Source organism: Siniperca chuatsi, linkage group LG3, assembly GCF_020085105.1.
Source record: "Siniperca chuatsi isolate FFG_IHB_CAS linkage group LG3, ASM2008510v1, whole genome shotgun sequence".
NCBI classification, from domain to species: Eukaryota; Metazoa; Chordata; class Actinopteri; order Centrarchiformes; family Sinipercidae; genus Siniperca; species Siniperca chuatsi.
Window position 1 is genome coordinate 11,272,183 of NC_058044.1, and position 17,987 is coordinate 11,290,169.

Below are 17,987 nucleotides of genomic sequence, written 5' to 3' on the forward strand. Positions count from 1 at the left end.
CGCGGCCGTGGCAACCCCCACCAGGGCCCAGCCGGACACTTAATTACTGCCGTGGCTCCTTCCTCAATACATCCATACTCACTGCCTTCCTTCCTATGTCCTCACTCCTGCTCTACCTCCTTAACCCATCCCCACAGTCAAACACACGCACACACCACCACCATCTCCTCCTCCCAGTCATAGCAGGGACCATGTAAGACTAATCATTTTGGCAATGAAGATGTGATGGCTTTAGTCTTGGTATGTTGTGGCAGTCTTTTATGTTATCTCTCTTTTTATGGTTTTGCGGTCAGCAATCTTTGCAATTTTAGTGATTCCCTGACCTGCACTACCTCTCTCTTTCCTCTCTTACTCTCATTGCTATATTAGCTCATGGGCATGACTCTCATTTTGACATCGGCACAGTATTGATGCACCCCTGTCCAGCCTTAATCGGCTAATGGCCTCCTCTTCTTGCCTGCCCAGCCAAATCAACTCCTCCCTTAACCATCCCTCTATCTGTCCCTTCTTTCCTTCCACTTCCCGTCTCCTCTCCCCCCTACCCTGTTCAGGCCTGGGGTCAGTGAGGCCAATTTTCATGCCTGGCCAAGTCACAGAATAGCTTTGTGTGTATATATACGTGTGTGTGTGTGTGTGTGTGAGAGAGAGAAAGAGAGAGGGAATATGTTAGTCAGCAGCCTCACACAAGTCATGTGGTGGGTGACCTCCTGACCTACCTTTACGCCAGCGCCTTGCTCTTCCCTTTACCAGCGATCATTCTGTGTGACAAGAAAACCTGGCTGACTCGCTGTACTAAACTCATATGTGCATGCACACACACATACATGGACCTCTCTCTGACCTAGAAAAGCCATGGCCAAAATAATCCTGCCAAGTTCACAAATGGAGATTGTTGACAGCACTGTGTGGTGAAACAATGAACAAGAACACTACCTGTAATGTCCAACAGTTTTAACCAGGGTCCGAAATTAACACCCGCCAAGCGCCAAATGCAGGTAAATCTCGGAAGGCTATCCACCACACTGCCAGGTAAATGTTTGTACCAAAATAGTCATGTAATAACAAACTATGCTGAGAGTCTCTACCGCGTGTCATTGGTGTCATTTACGGGCGCGTTGCGTCTGTCCTCTGCTGTCTGTGTCGGAGTTTGACAAACACACGCACACACCGCCTCGAGCGCTCCTAGTTTTGCGGCACTGTTTACCGTACAGGACATCGGATATTCCGCTTAACTATCACCTGCTGCTGCAACCCAGAAGTGTGTAATACACACCCTACTTTTATGTTTGATCCTCAAGTACATTTAATAGCAAATACTTTAGTAGAGTTTTGAGATCAAGACTTCTTGAGTTGTATTCAGCCTTGAATTGATTAACCGTCAATATATTAAAATAATTTTGCTTCAAATTTTGCTCTGGCCATTCAACATAATACCTTATTATCTCAACGAAATGTACTGAAACGAATGTATATGTCACACAAAAAGGCAATTTATAATTTTGGCCGGTAGAAAATATGCTTGGCCGGTGGATTTTTTCATCTACCAGTCCCCTTGGCCGGTGAGTCAAAAAGTTAATTTCGGAAACTGGTTTTAGCTGTGAGCTCCCTATCTCTCTTTTGTGACAGGTTAACACAACATACAGGTTTCCAAATACTGTAAGTCACAGAGGTGCTACATCAAAATATTTTTAGCTGCTCAGTGTGCATCTCTGTTCAATCTCAAGTCAGTTTATGCTATCCAGTCTCGAAGGCTCACGCACGGCCTTCTCTTTATGTAGCCTCAGCTTGCACTTTGACTTGTTATGGCTCTCTCTTTGTCTATAATGTGGTGGCACTATACATCTCTGTGGCCCAGAGAGAAAATCCCCCGCCACTGCACCACTGAATCACCCGTGTGTGAGTGATAACAGATCCAGACTGCTGAGCACCCCGCAGCTGTTTGTCTCAACATGCAAGTCATCCCCGCCATTACACTGCTAAATGGTTCACTTTCAGTGGCAGACGCTTGCCGCCTCGGCCCGTATCTCCATGCCTCCATCACTTGGGGGGGGGGGGGTTGCAGTTACTGTCGCCGAGCCAGCCACTGTACCGGAGGAAAAGCAGTTGAAAGTGTGTCAGAAAAAAATGCTGTGGGGGGAGGACTTCAGCATTAAATCACATTCTTGGCTGTGTATTTGTAGTTCAAACATATGTATGTACGTGCATATGTTTGTCTCCGTGCGCGTGGTGGGCATACAACAGCAGTCGCGAGTATAGCGTTCAGATGAGGCCCCCTTAGAGCTTGGGCCGGAGACCATGACCTTGGGAAATGTCATTCCACCTGCGGGGATGGTTTGCCTGTGACACATAAAGCCATGGTAGTGGAGTGTATCAGTGCACTGTAGCACTCTGGCAGAAGCCTAGTGGTGTAGTGTTGCGTTCAGCAGCACCTAACCCTGAGGTTTAAGAGTGAACCTAGGAAGCAAGAGAGTTCAGCCTCAAAGCTGAGACCTTGGGTCAGCAATCTAGCGATTTCCCTCTAACCACATTATAGCCATTAGTGGCTCTTGCTGCTTTTCGCATGTCACATGGAAATGGGTCAAGCCCTGTCCTGCATGACTCACTGGCTCTTTCTCCCTCTCCCTCTCTTTCTTTCCTGTTAACCCTACTCAGGTGGCAAAATGGTTTCAAGGAGCATGGGAAATTGGGTTCACAATCTGTGCATTATGGCATTTTCATTCACCTTTTATAACAGTCTTAAGAAGGGTCATGCATGTTGTTTATGCTCTTCAGTCTCCTACATCTTGCATTGTTTGTTTAGGTGAAGTCTATTAGACGTGAGTTTATAGACAGTTTACAAAGCCCTAAGTCCAATATTATAACATAATCCATTGCGTTGGTTTTTTGGCATCTGACATTTACTGTGAGCTTTTGGTTATGTGTCACTGAAAAATGTAAGATGGAAATGTGTATGTGTGAGACAGAGATGAGAAGATGTTGGGAAGTGTGCAAGCCCCGTTTGATATCTGTTGCAACAGGAGAGTAGCGGTCATAGTGGGTTGTGATTGTGGTCACCTTTTTGGACCATGGCGAGCCATGCTGGCCAGATGTCAGCCAACTCTAATGATCCCAACAGGTTGCTGGGCTGGGTTGCCTGGCAACTGTTTTGCCTTTGCCTGTAAACACAGAGCAGACCCACCAGGCCTCTGTCAGGGTCGCGAGGGTGAAGACAGCTTTGGTGTGTGTGGATGTGTGGATATATGTATTAGTGTGTGAGACGTTTTTAAATAATTCTTTCATTGCCTCATGTTTTTGCAACTGTGCCCATTTTTCTCAGAAATCTCAGCCAATTCCTTTTTAGCAGATATTTTGTGAGGTTGTGTACAGTAACCCAAAGAGGAGGGGGAAAAAAGTCAGTTTTGACATTTTGTTTTTCCCAGGCTTGGTGCTTTTGACATATTCTTATGGAGGTTTGTTAATATGTATCAGGAATATGCACTTTTCTTTGTTCGCCCTTGTCTGGCAAGCTGTAATGTTTTGCTTATGAATATTGATACATGAAGTGTATATTAATGACCCTTGGTGACCTTAACCCTATCCTTATTGGCTCCCCGGTGGTATCTGCAGGCTCATGAATATTAATCTAGTTCTGTAACCTCCATTACCCTAATCTTTGCTGTCTAGCCTCCCAGAAGGACCCGTTGTCATGGTAACCCCTTTACTAGACTCTTCCAGACCAAGGGTGGGAAAAATATGGTTAAAAAAAGGACAGAAAAATCAAAATTACTCAAACATCTTGGATGCTCCTTGTGGAAAGCTGCCATTATATAAGAAAGAGGTTGAATTTGTGTTGGAAGTCATTTTAGTGGTCTCCTTGCTGAGCACTGAAATGTATTTTTGCAGCTTTAAATGGCCATTTAACTAGGGTTTGGGCAGGTAATTGTGTTTATGAATGTTCAAAATTGTAGTCTGTTAGGCTTCCACATGGTACAGATCACTAATTGCTCTGCAACAGACAATCGGACAAAAAAGGATGGGAAATAATAAAAGTGAATAGTAAATAGTTATTTCCAATGTTAAAAGCTGTCTACAATCAGCCAGAGGCTGTGCCCATGCCCTCTACTTAACTCTTAGTATTAAGTGTTTTATTTTCACAACTCTTACTAGGATAGTCAGTTGTTTAGCTGAAAGATAATGCTTAGTCTAACTGTTCACTAGAGCAACATGGTGATATCTTTGTCTTAATACTTGCACAGCATTTGTTTTGGTTCGTTCAAATTGTTCTCTCTCCTCTTCCAGATGTGGACAGCAACGAGGAAGGAGGGCCTGATGACGGTCCTGTGGAGGAGGAAGGCTGGTTTGGGAATGCTTCTGACACACGCTCAGAGTCGTCGTCCTATGGAGACACCCAGGATGAGCTCCTCCTGCCCAGGGGCTCCTCTCCTGATGAACGGCCTGGAGTTAGCGCTGGGTCTGGGGACCACGATACCTGTGGAGGTGAGAGCTCATTGGGTTGCCCCACACCCGTCCATTGTGCCTCTTTGGAACTTCTTGGACTGGATGGAGGTGCATTCTCGGCCCAGGACACACTCTCTTCTGTGGTATCATCACTGTATGGTGAGGCAGCATCTCGTGCCCTGGGCAAACCCCTTAGCAGCAACCTACGGCGCCTCCTAGAGGCTGGGTCGCTTAAACTTGACACTGGGGAGCTCCTGGGTCGGTCATCCAGGGGAGGTGCTGGGGGGGAGTCTCCTCCAATAGGTCTAGCCCCACCTTTGACCCTCTCCCCATCTTCCCACCATGCCCAGCAGTTAAGTGCTCTTGCCCGAAAACTGGCCAATAACAACAACAGCGGCTCAGCCTCACCAGCCTCCTTGGCACCCTCAGTCACCAACATTAAGCAAGAGCCCCTTGACCCCTTTAACTCTGTCACCTCTAGCAACGGCAGTGGCTTTGTATGGGCAGGTGTTGCAGATAAGTGGCCACCGGCCAGCTGCTCCACGCCCTGCGGCTCCAGCCTGTCCCCGGACTCTGCAATCCAGAAGTTAAAAGCAGCAGCGAATGCTGTACTTCAAGACAAGAATGCCGTGGCCTCCTCCTCAACAACTTCTTCCTCCTCCTCCTCCACCTCTGCCTCATCTGCAGTGCCCGCCCTCGGAGGGGGTGGTCGAGGAGATGATGTGGTGCGCTTTGATGCCTTCAACTCTCCTTTCAGCCCACAGTCAGCTAGCTCCACCCTCGCTGCACTTTCCAAGAAAGTCAGTGAGCGGAGCCAAGCCTCGTCAACGGCCAGTGCTGCTACTGACCACCAAGCCTCAGCCAGTTCCTTTCTCTCACTTGTCTCAATGACCTCTTCTGCTGCCTTGCTCAAAGAGGTGGCAGCCAGGGCAGCGGGAAACCTGCTGGCAGAGAAGAAGGATGGTTGCTCCTTGGCGACTGCTGGGGTCCTCCAAGAGGATGTGAAGCCCCTGCTGGACAAGAACCAGAAGGCTCCCACGCCCTCTACACCCACCCAGAGCCTAGAGTTGCTGTTGCCCTCTACTCCAAAGGGCAGAGTCAAACCCAACAGCCAAGCAGGTAATCTAGTGGTAGTAATATATGCATAGCAATCACTATACGCATAGTATTAGTAATACTACATTAATCGAAATAATGGTCACACCAATACAGATAATATGAGTAAAGGTCAGCTTAGGTAGGGTACATTTTTGGATATTTTGCCAGTTAAAAGATGTTTTTTGAGTGGTGTGACAGTTACAAAACAATAAACACACTCGGTTGTTGCCTTGGGTTAAACAGAGTCAGGCTACTTAAACTCAAGCAAGGTTGCTACAATGAAATAAAATATCCTTATCTCTGTATAGAAGAGTGAGATTACATTGGTTAAGGATCACTTCAGCTGCACTTCATTTATGGAAAGTGTTCATCTTCCTTCACCATGTCCCTTTCTTTTGAAAAACAGTTGTACAATTTACCTGAAGTTCAAGAGAAATATCATCATCAAATATCATTACACTTCTTTCCATTCAGCATTTACTAAACAAATAATAGCACTTGAGTCATGAAATGCAAATCAGAACTGTTAGTACTGATAAATTAAAACTAATATTGCAATGGAAGCGTGACTCCAAGAAGATAAAATGTCTTTGCTGTTATTGTGTGGGAGAGTAGCAAGTTTACTTGTCACCAGTGTCATCAGAAAATGCACAATTCTGAACTTCCTTGACATGTTTTCTCTAGTTTTGTAATGGTTTTGTTCTCACCTCACTGGTGCTGAAGTAGCGAATAGCGTAGCCTCAGCTTAACTGTCAGCCGAGCAGAGCGCATAGCCGAGAGAAAACAGCCCTGGCTGGCCTTCTAGTCTGGGAAATGGTCTGTGGGCTCGACGGGGGGTTCCGACTGAGACCTCACTGCCTTACCAGACCAGCTCGTTTGTGCTCGGATGTGCGTGCTGCCAAAAGGGGGCCGTCAGTGTGTGCTCGGCACAGTGGGGAGCCCTGGAGTCCATATCCATCTCGGCAGCCTCCTCCTGGCTTCAGCCCCCACTAACCAGAGCCCTTTGCTCTGATCAGCACAGCAGACTTAAGGCCAAACACATCATACTTTCCACTGACTGGATACAGATGCATGCACATGCACTCTCTCTTTCTTTCTCCCTCTTATGCTCTCTCTCTGTTACTCACAAATGGCCATGCAGTATATTCTGTAAGTGTGTACTCAGATGTAGACATGTAACCCAAACAAGGGTGCACACAGAGATCTCACTCTTGCACAGGGAGAGAGAAAGCTTCAAAGTGCAGGCTCTTACTAAGTAGCCTTTAGGGAGAACAGAATGTTTTCAGGGAGATGGATGGGCACTTTTGAGGGATTGTGTCGCAACCCCGCCAAATCTAAAATGGCTGGATCAAATTGACTTCAGACAGATGAGGCAGTCGATGTAATATTCTGTGATCTGCATGCTAAAAAGGGGGTCTGCTCTAACCCGTGAGCCGTCAAGGTCGAGCAGCGCTGTAAAAATGCAGGTAGTTGTTTGGTTGCCAGACTGAAAAATGTGACCTTGATTATTGACTGCCATGTCTTGTTTTATTGTCGTCCCTTGCCACTTCCACTATAAAACTGTATTGCGCGGGTATGTTCTGCACCTTGAATATATAATGAAAGCTTACTCCTTTTCTCTAAAACATGGTTATGCTTACATAGGAAACAGACATGTTACTAAGATGAAGGTACTGAACTCACACACATTCCCTCTCTCCTGTTTTATTTCCGCTTCACTCAGCTCAACTCAGAATAAGCAGAAGTCATTTTTGCATTGTGATCTCTGCTGTGCTTGGAGAGGTTGGGCCGCAGATGGCGGTTTATTGTTGCAAATAGGCAGTCTCGAGGTTTTACACCTCAGGTCAATGAATGGCTGAGCACAGTAATTTCACCAAACACTGATTACCAGATGTTTTCAAGGAACGGCACTGGAATACTTATGAAGCCATCCTGACAGGCCCTTGTAGAATTTGTAATGCAATCATGCCTCTTTCTAATAAGACCAATTAAACAGTAATGGATGCCGGATATGAAGCCAACAACAATAATCGAGATACTAAAACATGCTTGAGTTTTTACTTCCATTGCTTCCAGCTGACATTTCCCTTGATAGTTTTCACCATTAGGTGTGGAGTAGTTGTCTCTTCTAGATCTGTGAATACTGTAATTTGTATTTGGTAAGGCATGGTTTTTATTTCTTTACAGTAACAAAGTAACATTTTATCAACATAGTACATATTTCCATGCACTAAAAGACTGATGACTGGTGTTTAAAACTCCTTGAATGTTCTTTGTAAATGGTAACAATGTTCTTTGGTGCCTTCAAGGCTCTCCTGAGGATGGTGGCAAACCATTCCAGTGTCCTGTGTGTGGACTGGTCATCAAACGCAAGAGCTACTGGAAGAGACACATGGTCATCCACACAGGCTTGAAAAGCCACCAGTGTCCCTTGTGTCCCTTCCGCTGTGCTCGCAAAGACAATCTTAAGTCCCACATGAAGGTGAGATGATATGGATTTTCTTCATCTTGTGACCCTGTTCTCCTCGTCACCCTCATTCACATCATCTTTAATTAGTGGCTATTATGGCTCTTGGAATATAATTGTTAACATTAGAGGATATGCATGCTTTAGTTAAACTTGTAATATATCCTCTACATGGCATAATAATTAAACACTACTGCATGTTTGTTGTAGCACCTCACTGATACATTTAACCTAAATGAAGCAAACAGTCCAGTCTTTCCTTTTGATGTCCTGAAGTGATTTGACACTTAAACCTGTCCTCCTTTTCCAGGTACATCAGCACCAGGACCGGGGTGAGACGTTTCAGTGTGAACTTTGCCCCTTCACCTCCTCCCGTCACTTCAGCCTGAAGCTTCACATGCGCTGCCACCAGCACTTCCCCCGCACAGACGTCAAGGTGAAAGAGGAGCTCACCACCGACACGGAGGGCGAGGGCTCCCTGATGGGTGACAGTGGCTCCGCAGACCTGAGAGGGACGGAGGTGTCCCCGCTGCACTCAGACACTCAGCAGCAGACGTCCCCTCTGGTCGAAGCTTCCTCCAATCACGTTCACATCAAGGAGGAGCCACAGGAGAGAGATCTGTCTGTGCTCTCCCCCTTTAGCATGTGCAGGGACCGTCCCAGCAGCAGTGCCACCTCCCTGGATCTACCTGGAGTTGGGGTAGGAGTCGGGGTCAGATCCAGTCCTAGTGGTTCAACCACAGCATCCCTCTTCAGCCCTGACATCAGTACCAAGACGGCCACTGACCTACTTATGAAGCTTTCAGGTTAGCGTCATTTTTCTTATACAATGAAAAATGCAATTCAGTCTAGGGCTGCAACTAACAGTATTTTCATTATCAATTAATCCATGTCAGCAAACCGCAAAGAAATGCCCATCCCAAGTTCACAGAGCCCATGATGACTGTCTGAAAATGTCTCGTTTTGTTCGACCAGCTGTTGAAAACTCAAACATATTCAGATTGATAAGTTGATTGACCAGTAAATATTCACATTTTACAATCAGTTTTTTTTTTTTCCATTTTTGCTTTAGAAATTGCTTAAACAATTATTTGATTATTAAAATAGTTCACCATTTTTTTTCTGTCGATCGACTGATCAATCAACTGAATAATCGTTTTAGCTCTAATTAAGTCAATCCATATATGTATATTTTTGCTTACTTGGGAGCCTGTGTATAATGGCAGTCGCCTGTAAAGTCTATAGAAATTAAAAGCGCAACACCAGTGTAAAGTTAGTTTTCTTTATTGCCATTATTGCCTATAAAAAGGATAAACCCACCAATGTACAGTATGTACTAAACTGCAGTTTCTACTGTCCAAATGCAAGACAGATTGCATTAAGTAATATGGTTTTGAGAAATACTTAGAAAAACAGCTTGCACAGACACACTACCAGCTTGACTCCTGTAATCCATAATTGTTTTATTTATTGTCCTGTTTTCTCAGCTTGACTTTATAATTCCAGTCATTGCAGTTGCACTTTTATCAAAAGTATTTCACTTCTTCCAGACTTTAACGTGAAGACATCCATTCTGATCTCCAGCTAGACGTATCTCCCCTTTGCCTTAAGTTTTGTTTTGATTCTTCACTGTCACCAGAAATAACATTCGTAAGAAGTGTAAACAGTTTTATGTTTATCGTTTCAGGTCAAGGCCGCAGTATGTCTCTGTGAGCTGTTTTTGATGAATTTTAAAACAATAGGAGCCTAAAACGTCTGGGAGTTAGTTCAAACCTTTAGTGAATAGACAGTTTTAACTTTTGGCAGTGGCAAATACATTAATGTGTTTAGACGTTTTATGGGCATTAACATAGGGGGAAAAATGTAATCCCACTCTTGTTATCCTTTATACAGTGAATTGAATAGAAATAGTTTACACAATATGTGCCAAATCACGCTGCCTGTGTCTTGAAGGTAGATTTAGACACGTATGTTTGAGCTGTTTTTTTTTTTTTTCAGACTTTAACTATTATTGTGCATATTGAGGATGTCAGACATGCCTTCACTTGTACACTTGGGTATTCACAACCTTGGGTTCTGTCTTTTTCCCATGAGTATGGTAGGAAAGTAGGCCGTGGACTTTTAGCCTTTTCACAAGCACCGTGTGCCTTTTAAACTGGTTAGGACCCAAAGAATTCAAAACTTGCCCATACGACACTTATTTGAGGAAGACAAAATACTGTATATTTGACTGAATAGATTTTGGTTATTTTTATTGTGCCTACTAGTAACCTTTAGAACAACAAGATTTTATATACAATAAATAGATGAGTTTCTTAATAAACTGCTGTTTAACAAGTATTGAAACTTTGAACAGACACAGTAAAGTTGCCTTTTTATGTGTGAAATTTAAATCATGTGCATTTGGCACTCTCTAACTAGTGGCACCTATATAACAAAAGATGTTTCTGATTCAAGTTTTAACACAACAGTCTTGCCAGTACACACATTGTATGTATACTGTATATCGCTATTGAAAACCATATTAGACAGTCACAGGTACAAAGGCTTGAAATATTCCGATAACATCCCACAAAAACCTGCTCAGCTGATGCATAAACACAGGAAGGATGTCACCTATGAGATCTGAGTTTGCAAATCTACATTCAAAAGATGACTCACCTCAGTGATCAAGGCTCAATCCATGTACAAATGACAGATACTGCTAAGACCAGCACAACTGATTTATTGGCACCCTTCTTGTGTCTTGTGTACGATGAAGGTATGTTGGAGTAAGCAAAAGAGGAGACATTATTAGCATAATAACAAAACATTCTCAGTCTACTTACTCCTTCATGGAATGCTTGGAATCTGATATTGAGCGTTTTTTGTTTTTTAAAAAGTAAGGATTCAGTGGCTTCCTGCCTCTAAACATTGCTTTGCTAAATTGTCAACAGGGATGATTTTTTTTTTTTTTTTTTTTTTTTTTTGATATTCATTAGTTAAAGTGCACCTCATGCAGAAACAGTGTATCATTGTGTGTACCATCATGATTGGTAGCAGCAGAGTAGAACATGCACATAAAAATCAGCTGAAGTACCACAGTGCAGCACTAAAGTCATGACCTAAATCAGAGCATTTACAGTATGTTCATATCTAATCTTGAAGATAAATTGTCTGTTTTTGAACTACATATTTGCTTAAAAACATCAGTACAATACTCAAATGATATTACATTCTTCTACCATTTTTGAGATTATTTATCCATCCAAGGATAAATACTGTATGATAGATTCTTTTTTTTGTGCTTCTTTTGCACAAAGTTGACATAACACTTTCCCAGTAGAACATCCTGAGTCCTCTGCTGTTGGCCACTGATTAGCTCCACTAAAGCAGTTGAGGACTAAATGATTTGCTCAAGGGCACCTCGACATTATTTGTTAAGGGATTTATTTTTCTCACCCACGTCTTGTCAGTTGTCAGGGGAGTTGAAGATCTGTAACCTCTAGGCATCTTTCTCCTGCTAACAATTCTCTATGTCTGTGTGTCAGTATTATTATGACTGACAAAATGGTGACATATTTTATTCTAAAGGTGTTGATGAGATCAACTGAAAATGACAAGTGGAAGAAGTGGAGCCCTGGATTAAGGATTGTTTTACATAGAGCTAATGTACTTTGGTGAAGTTTCCCAATTCCTGCCCTCTGTTACAGTTGATGTGCTGTGTAGCTGGTTGCACCTCAAGACATTTGAGTAGTAGTAGTGGTGGCAGTAATATTTCCTATTCATACAACAGTTTTAAGACTTCAAATGTATCATGTAATTCAGTATTTTCTGCCATTGGTAAAGTTGCAATGTGACATGGAACCTTCATAACATAATGATACAGCATTATTTTAACAAACTAAACAAACTTGACAAACATGCTGCTCTAAGGTATACTAGGTCCAGGCCGTGTTTAGATGCATTTCACCAAGTTGCAAAATATCAAAGGATGAGCTTGGAGAGGATGGCAAGATTGATGGAAAAAGGTTGACCGAGGTTCAGCGTTGGGGTCGAGGCTACGGCTGCCACTCTTCCACTTAATGCTGTATAATTAGATTGAGATCTTGAGCAAGGATGGGAGGAAAAAACCCTGGGAACATTAGATTAATTAAAAATGTATGCATAATTCATAATTAAAAAGGAATTCATAATTTGAAATGATTAGCGCCCTTAGCGCCATCCTGTGACCCCACCAGGATGCACAGGGACTGGGCCGGCTTAGTTAACTCCCCGTCGATCTCGCACGCCCCGGCTCCACATGGATGCCCCCTGGGTGCCAGTTGCACTTCACTTTCAGACTGCACAATCAAGCCCAGGCAACTCCCAGAGGAGCCAAGATGGCTCCTCGCAATGTCAGTCCAGTGTCAAGTGGCGGACATCTTAGTCAGGGCATCATTCAAGGAGAATGAGGAAGGATATAAAAAGACAGGACAAGAGGATGTTGAACTTGAATGCATGATGATGGGTTTTAATGAATACTGCTCCTTTGATCGCAAAGTTCTCCCTTTGTTGGGAAGCGGAGTTAAAGATAGAGGGTTATAAAACTGAGAAGAACTGGGCTCAGATCTTGAGACTTACCCATGCCACAGAGCAGCCAGGGAGAGAGAGGTGAGGAAGTTCCTCCTGGGACCTCTAGACTCCATTTCTTTTGACCTCCCTGCCAACCCAGATTGAATGTGTACACGAGCAACTCATCCCTCCTGTTTCACACTGCTGTCTCAGTGCCTCAATCCCACAAGGCCTAGGAGAGGGGGGTGGGGGAGAACGTATAAAAAGCTGGGGAAGGAAAGATACAAAAAAAAGAGACAGATAAAGTGACAGCAAGTGAGAGAGAGGGAGAAAGAGGCAAAGAGGGAGTTGCATTGAGTTCCCCAGGCATAAAAAGCCAGTGAACTCTTCCTGACCTCTGACATAATAAGCATATCATTTTTTGGGCTGCCCTGCTTTCCATTGAGTGTTATACTGATACCCTTTGATTTTTATCTTTGCACGCTGACACAACCGTTAGCTATCCAGTGTGATCCACATTTTGATTCAGAGATGAAAGCCACTGAGGCACTTTGAAATGCACAGCCTCTACCCTGTGCCCAGTGGACCCAGAGTTAATAATGACAGTGGGCACAACTCACCCTCCAAATACTACCCCCACCCCCCGCTGCGGTGACACAGGCACAACGAGCTTGACCCTGGCTGGGTGTGAATAATTGGCATGCAGGGGGTTGTGGGAGGTGTTGCATCTGTCATGATGCTTCTGTAGTTGTCTTATTTATCTTTTTCCTGGGAGAGTATCATGCATGCTATGGTTTGCTACAGTGAAATGATTCACAGGCAGAATTCTAACATTCTAGATGAAAAATCTTCTGTACTTTTTTAAGAATTTTTAAAGACCACGTATCCCCGTTTTATGTCATTATCCTAGTTATAGACATTGATTTTCCTGTTAGTGTATTTGAAAACACCATAGGTGCATCTATTTTATGTTCAAATGTAGAAATCTTTGGGCTTTGTTGCACCATCTCTTAGTTGACACAGCATATTTAGAATTTCTCTTTGTGAACATCTAGATTTAATCTGCATGTCCCTTGCTTTCCAGCTCTGCATGAGCAGACACAGGCAGGCCTTTTGTGTGTGACCTCTGGTCCATACATCCCCACTGCAGCCATCAGTATCACTGTCCAGTGTCTAGCACACTGTCAGCTATTGTTGGGTTCTCAACCTGCCCCACGTAGCCCTGTGCTTCTTTTTTTTTTCTCCGGGAGAAAACAGCAGCCAATTGTCAGAGGGGGAGCAGGCCGGCGTGACAGAGGTGGAAAGCTAATGAAGTTATTTGACGGCAGCCCTGGCCACGGAGCGAGAGGTGAGGCGGAGTGGACAAGCGCCTGGCAGCGAGACGGATGAGGCGCAAGAGAGAAGCGTGGCGAAGAGGAGAGAAATAGGGAAGAGAATGGCGATGGAAGTAGCATTGGTGGCAAGTGTCAGAGGGGTGTGATAACATGGAGACAAACTGATAACCCGGAGCTAGAACCAGCTTTACAGTATCATGCACAGGGAGCTGACATTGGCCTGGGTACGTACTCACACATGCAGGAAGCTCACAGAAGAGATGCCCAGTCACCCAGAGATGCCCATCTCCTTTCTCAGATCTGTGTTCACTTCACAAGATGATCTGCCAGAGACTGAATGCTCATGATGCTATTGTGAAATTCTGACAGACAAAAAGGCCAAAGTGTAAGCTTTGTGTTGTAGGCTGAATTGTTCCTGTTGGTACTGTGCTCTGCCACTTTGTCAGTGAGCCATCAGCTAAGAGGAATAAAAAAAATTGCCCATTGGATTAGGCTACTAAATAATTCATTGGGCTCTGTAACATAGATTCTTAGTGGAAATACACTCTATTTATAGCGACAATCCAAAAGGTCACTGGAGTGGTGTGACTTTGTGTGTGAGTGCACGTCCTGGGGTTGTTTTTGTTCTCGTGAGGTCAAGGAGGAGAAGAATTTGAGAATCTAAGTTTGTGTTGAGTCTGTATTTGTCAGTGGCTTATGTGCAGCCCAGCATTTTCGTATGATTTGAATGCTGCATTAAACAGCATGCGTACTGTTGTATGTGACAACACAAAGTAAGGATTTCTCCTAAGATATACAGATGAGGGACAAATTAAAGGAAAAACCTGAATAAAAGAGTGGAAAAACATATCGAATGCAGATGCTTCCATGCACCAGTTACTACTATTATTACTAGTATTACTTGATTAAATAAAGGTTGTACATAAATTAGGGAATATCTTGTGGAGGAATTGTGTTCATCCCTCCGACAGAGTTCCACAGACTTGGCAAGGAGCACTGAAGCTGTTCTGGAGGCTCTTGGTGGCCTGACTCCATACTAAGACTCTCGACGTTGTTTTTTCATGTAATTTGTCACCCATCTGTAGATAAGTGTGTGTCTGCGTGGGTAAATGGGATAGTGTATTTTAATGTGTGTTTGTAAGGCGGTGACCAAGTGTGCTGTCCCTGTCTGATCCGACATGGCCCAACACGCTTCTAATTAGAGGACGTCCTTCCAGGTGCTGACCAGGTTATACTTAGCCTGCCCGCTGACATCTGACTGTGTGACATTTCCAGCTGGTGCCGCGTGCGACCCTGCGCCACTACCCCTGAACTTGAAGGTCACCCCCGCTCAACCTCTTCCTTCACCCCCTCTTGAACTGAACTGAGGCCTCGGCCCGCCATGGTGTGGCACTGTGGCATTGTGGCACCACATGGGTGGTCAAAACACCAGCACCTGTCCCCTTTTCGTGCCCTGTATCCCCCGTCCCTGAGCTCTCTATCCCTTCGGCATAGATCATCATTAATCAGAGGGGCTGGAGCCGGCACAGATTGATGATGCGGGCAGGGGGCGGCAGGCCTGTGGCGGTTAGAGATGTTAGGTGAGACGGTAGGTTGAGGAGCGGAGCAGATCTCTGCTGGGGCCAGAGGAGACTGGACAGCAGTCTGCCCAAGAGTGATAGCCCCTCTTATATCCATGCCCTGTGTCTGTCTCTGTGTGTGTGTGTGTGTGTGTGTGACAGATAGTAGTGTGCAGATTGTTTGAAAGCTGTTGCTGGGTCAAGGGTTGGGAAGGGTGTTGATAAGATGTGTAGATGTGTTTGTTGGTACCCTACTCAGCCACAATCAAACTCCATTGAAATAAAATGTAAAAAAAAATATAAATTTTGAATTTAGATGTACAGGTAATTTTAGAGGTGAACTATCTGTGTTGCTCCTTCGGAGCTCCCCAACTATGGTGTCTGTTGGAGTATCATCAAATAAATTTTCTTATTTCAGAATGCATGACCATTACATTTACAATGACATCATATTACAAATGTATTCTACTGTGAGGAAAAATAACAAAGACAATTATAAAAATGTAGAAAGCAACCTCTGCTGCATCATTATCTCTGCTAGGTGTAAGTCTGGAGGAGATCATGTTTTTGGTTGAGTGTGCGTATCTGTCTGCTGCTAATCTCGCATACTACTGGACCCATCAGTCTAATATTTTTTGTGCACATTTATGACTGTATGCTCAAGGACCTCTCGTGGTTGCGGTGATTCACAATTTTGGAAAGACCTATTTTATTGACTGCTCTGTTTTATACTGCCATTGACCGCTGATTCCTCACTCCTCTTAACCGGCCGGTAGGTAAGTACGTTAGTTACGTCAGTTAAGTAACGTACGTGCGTAATTTCAGTAATGTTACTTAAGTTTAGGACGTTATGGAAGTTAACTTACGTACATAAGTTAATATAAGTCAACGTTGACTTTTGGTTTCACATGACAAACGAACTGTGGTCTCCTGGGTGAAAGTCCTGTGTTTGTTTGACCCATCCATCCACCCCGACCTCGTCCCTACGCTCCATGACATTTACACAAAATGACTTAAGACGTTTGCGTGTTATTCATACGCCATTTTGTGATACCAGATAGAGATGAGAGGTTCGACTCTTTTTACTGACTCGAGTTTGTGTAAGTCACTCACTAAAGAGAGTCGGGTTTTCAAGTCAATCAAGTCACCAAGTCACCCATAGCTTGGTGGCTCCCCTACCGGCCCCTATCGCCCATAGAGCATGCGTACCAGAGACTTCCGGTTTAGCCCTCTGCTAACTCGAATGGGATCAAATAATTTAATCATGCAGCTCTTCTAGACTTTCCAAATGTTACCGGACCAAATGGATCAAATTCTGATAGTGAATAGAGTCATTTCGTGGGGGTTGTGATGCTCAAAAGAAATTATCCACTGTTTTACAGCCGCTCCTTTTCCCGTGATTGTGTGCGGGAAGTCAGTCCCATAGATCTATGATCAAAACAGCATCCATAGCAACAAAGTCTGCTAATCAGAAATTACTGTTGGATTTCATGATTGATCAATCAGAATCGAGTAGTAGTAAACTACTAAAAAGGGACAAATTAAAATTCATGGACGGTTACTGACTGTGGCATGGAACTTGTGGGTGAGTGAGTTATTCGTGCAGTCAGACAAGTCTTCAGCTCAAGGCAGGGGGCGCGGGTTCCGGGCTGGGAGAGCGAGTACTGAGATGAAACAAGCGCCAAAGTGGTTGCTTTTCTCACAAGGCTAGGTTAATACAGTAATAAACATGAGACATCTCCACAAATACAGTTAATATCAGAGTTGCACAATAGTCTGAATGACATGTGTTCTCACCTCGTCTTTGCAGTTTGCACTAGCTAGTAGCAGTTGGAAGGGCGAGTCAGATGAGGACTTGTGACTCCTGAGTCACAGAGTTGTTCATTTCGACCTATTCACTCATGACTCGCACATCACTAATACCAGGCCTGGCGAAGGGAGATCTGTACTCTACTGAGATCACTCTTCTAGTTCGCATATGTGATGGCCTGGCTTTTAAACTTTGCTATAGCAGCAAAGCTCTGCTTCTTGACTCACAGTCTACATTACAAAACTACAGTTGCAGATACTGTTGAATCCATTTTGTCTAATTTGTTTTTACTTTTGGCAATCATAAACATGACAACATCTACAGAGAATGTGAGGTTCTACACACACTTCCTTCATGCTTGCTCAAATAAACTCTGTTTCTCACTTTCTTCTACAGCAGTGATCATTATCATCTAATTAACCATAATAAGTTTGTAAAAACTACAAAAAAGGTTATTACTGCATAAAACAGAATATGGCATAATATAAAAATATATATTTTGCACATGCATTCATGTAACTGTTTTAAGTTTCACATATTCAGATCTGTACTGTCAACAGCCAATCCACTTAATGAAGTACTTAGTACTGTAATTGGTTCTAAAAAATGACATGATGCATCCGTAGTAAATCAGGTTACAATAGTGGACAATAGTATTCTTTAACCTTCCCCACAGTTCCCATAGTTACACTGACTGAAACGAAGATATCAAGTAACCTTGCACAGACAAATAGAATGTATTTAAAACA

At 43.7% G+C, this 17,987-nt stretch overlaps 1 protein-coding gene across 5 annotated transcripts in view; it reads left to right on the forward strand.

Moving 5' to 3' along the window:
• znf827 (zinc finger protein 827) overlaps positions 1-17,987 on the forward strand; it is a 70,036-nt gene that overhangs the window by 15,337 nt on the left and 36,712 nt on the right. For all 5 annotated transcript variants that reach the window (XR_006377491.1, XM_044190713.1, XM_044190714.1 and 2 more), the window contains exons 2-4: positions 4,279-5,556; positions 7,845-8,017; positions 8,313-8,808. Coding sequence is in view for 4 of the 5 variants with exons in the window: in XM_044190713.1 (XP_044046648.1) it covers positions 4,279-5,556; positions 7,845-8,017; positions 8,313-8,808 (1,947 nt within the window). In the remaining variant the exon portion in view is untranslated. The remainder of the gene's footprint in view (positions 1-4,278; positions 5,557-7,844; positions 8,018-8,312; positions 8,809-17,987) is intronic.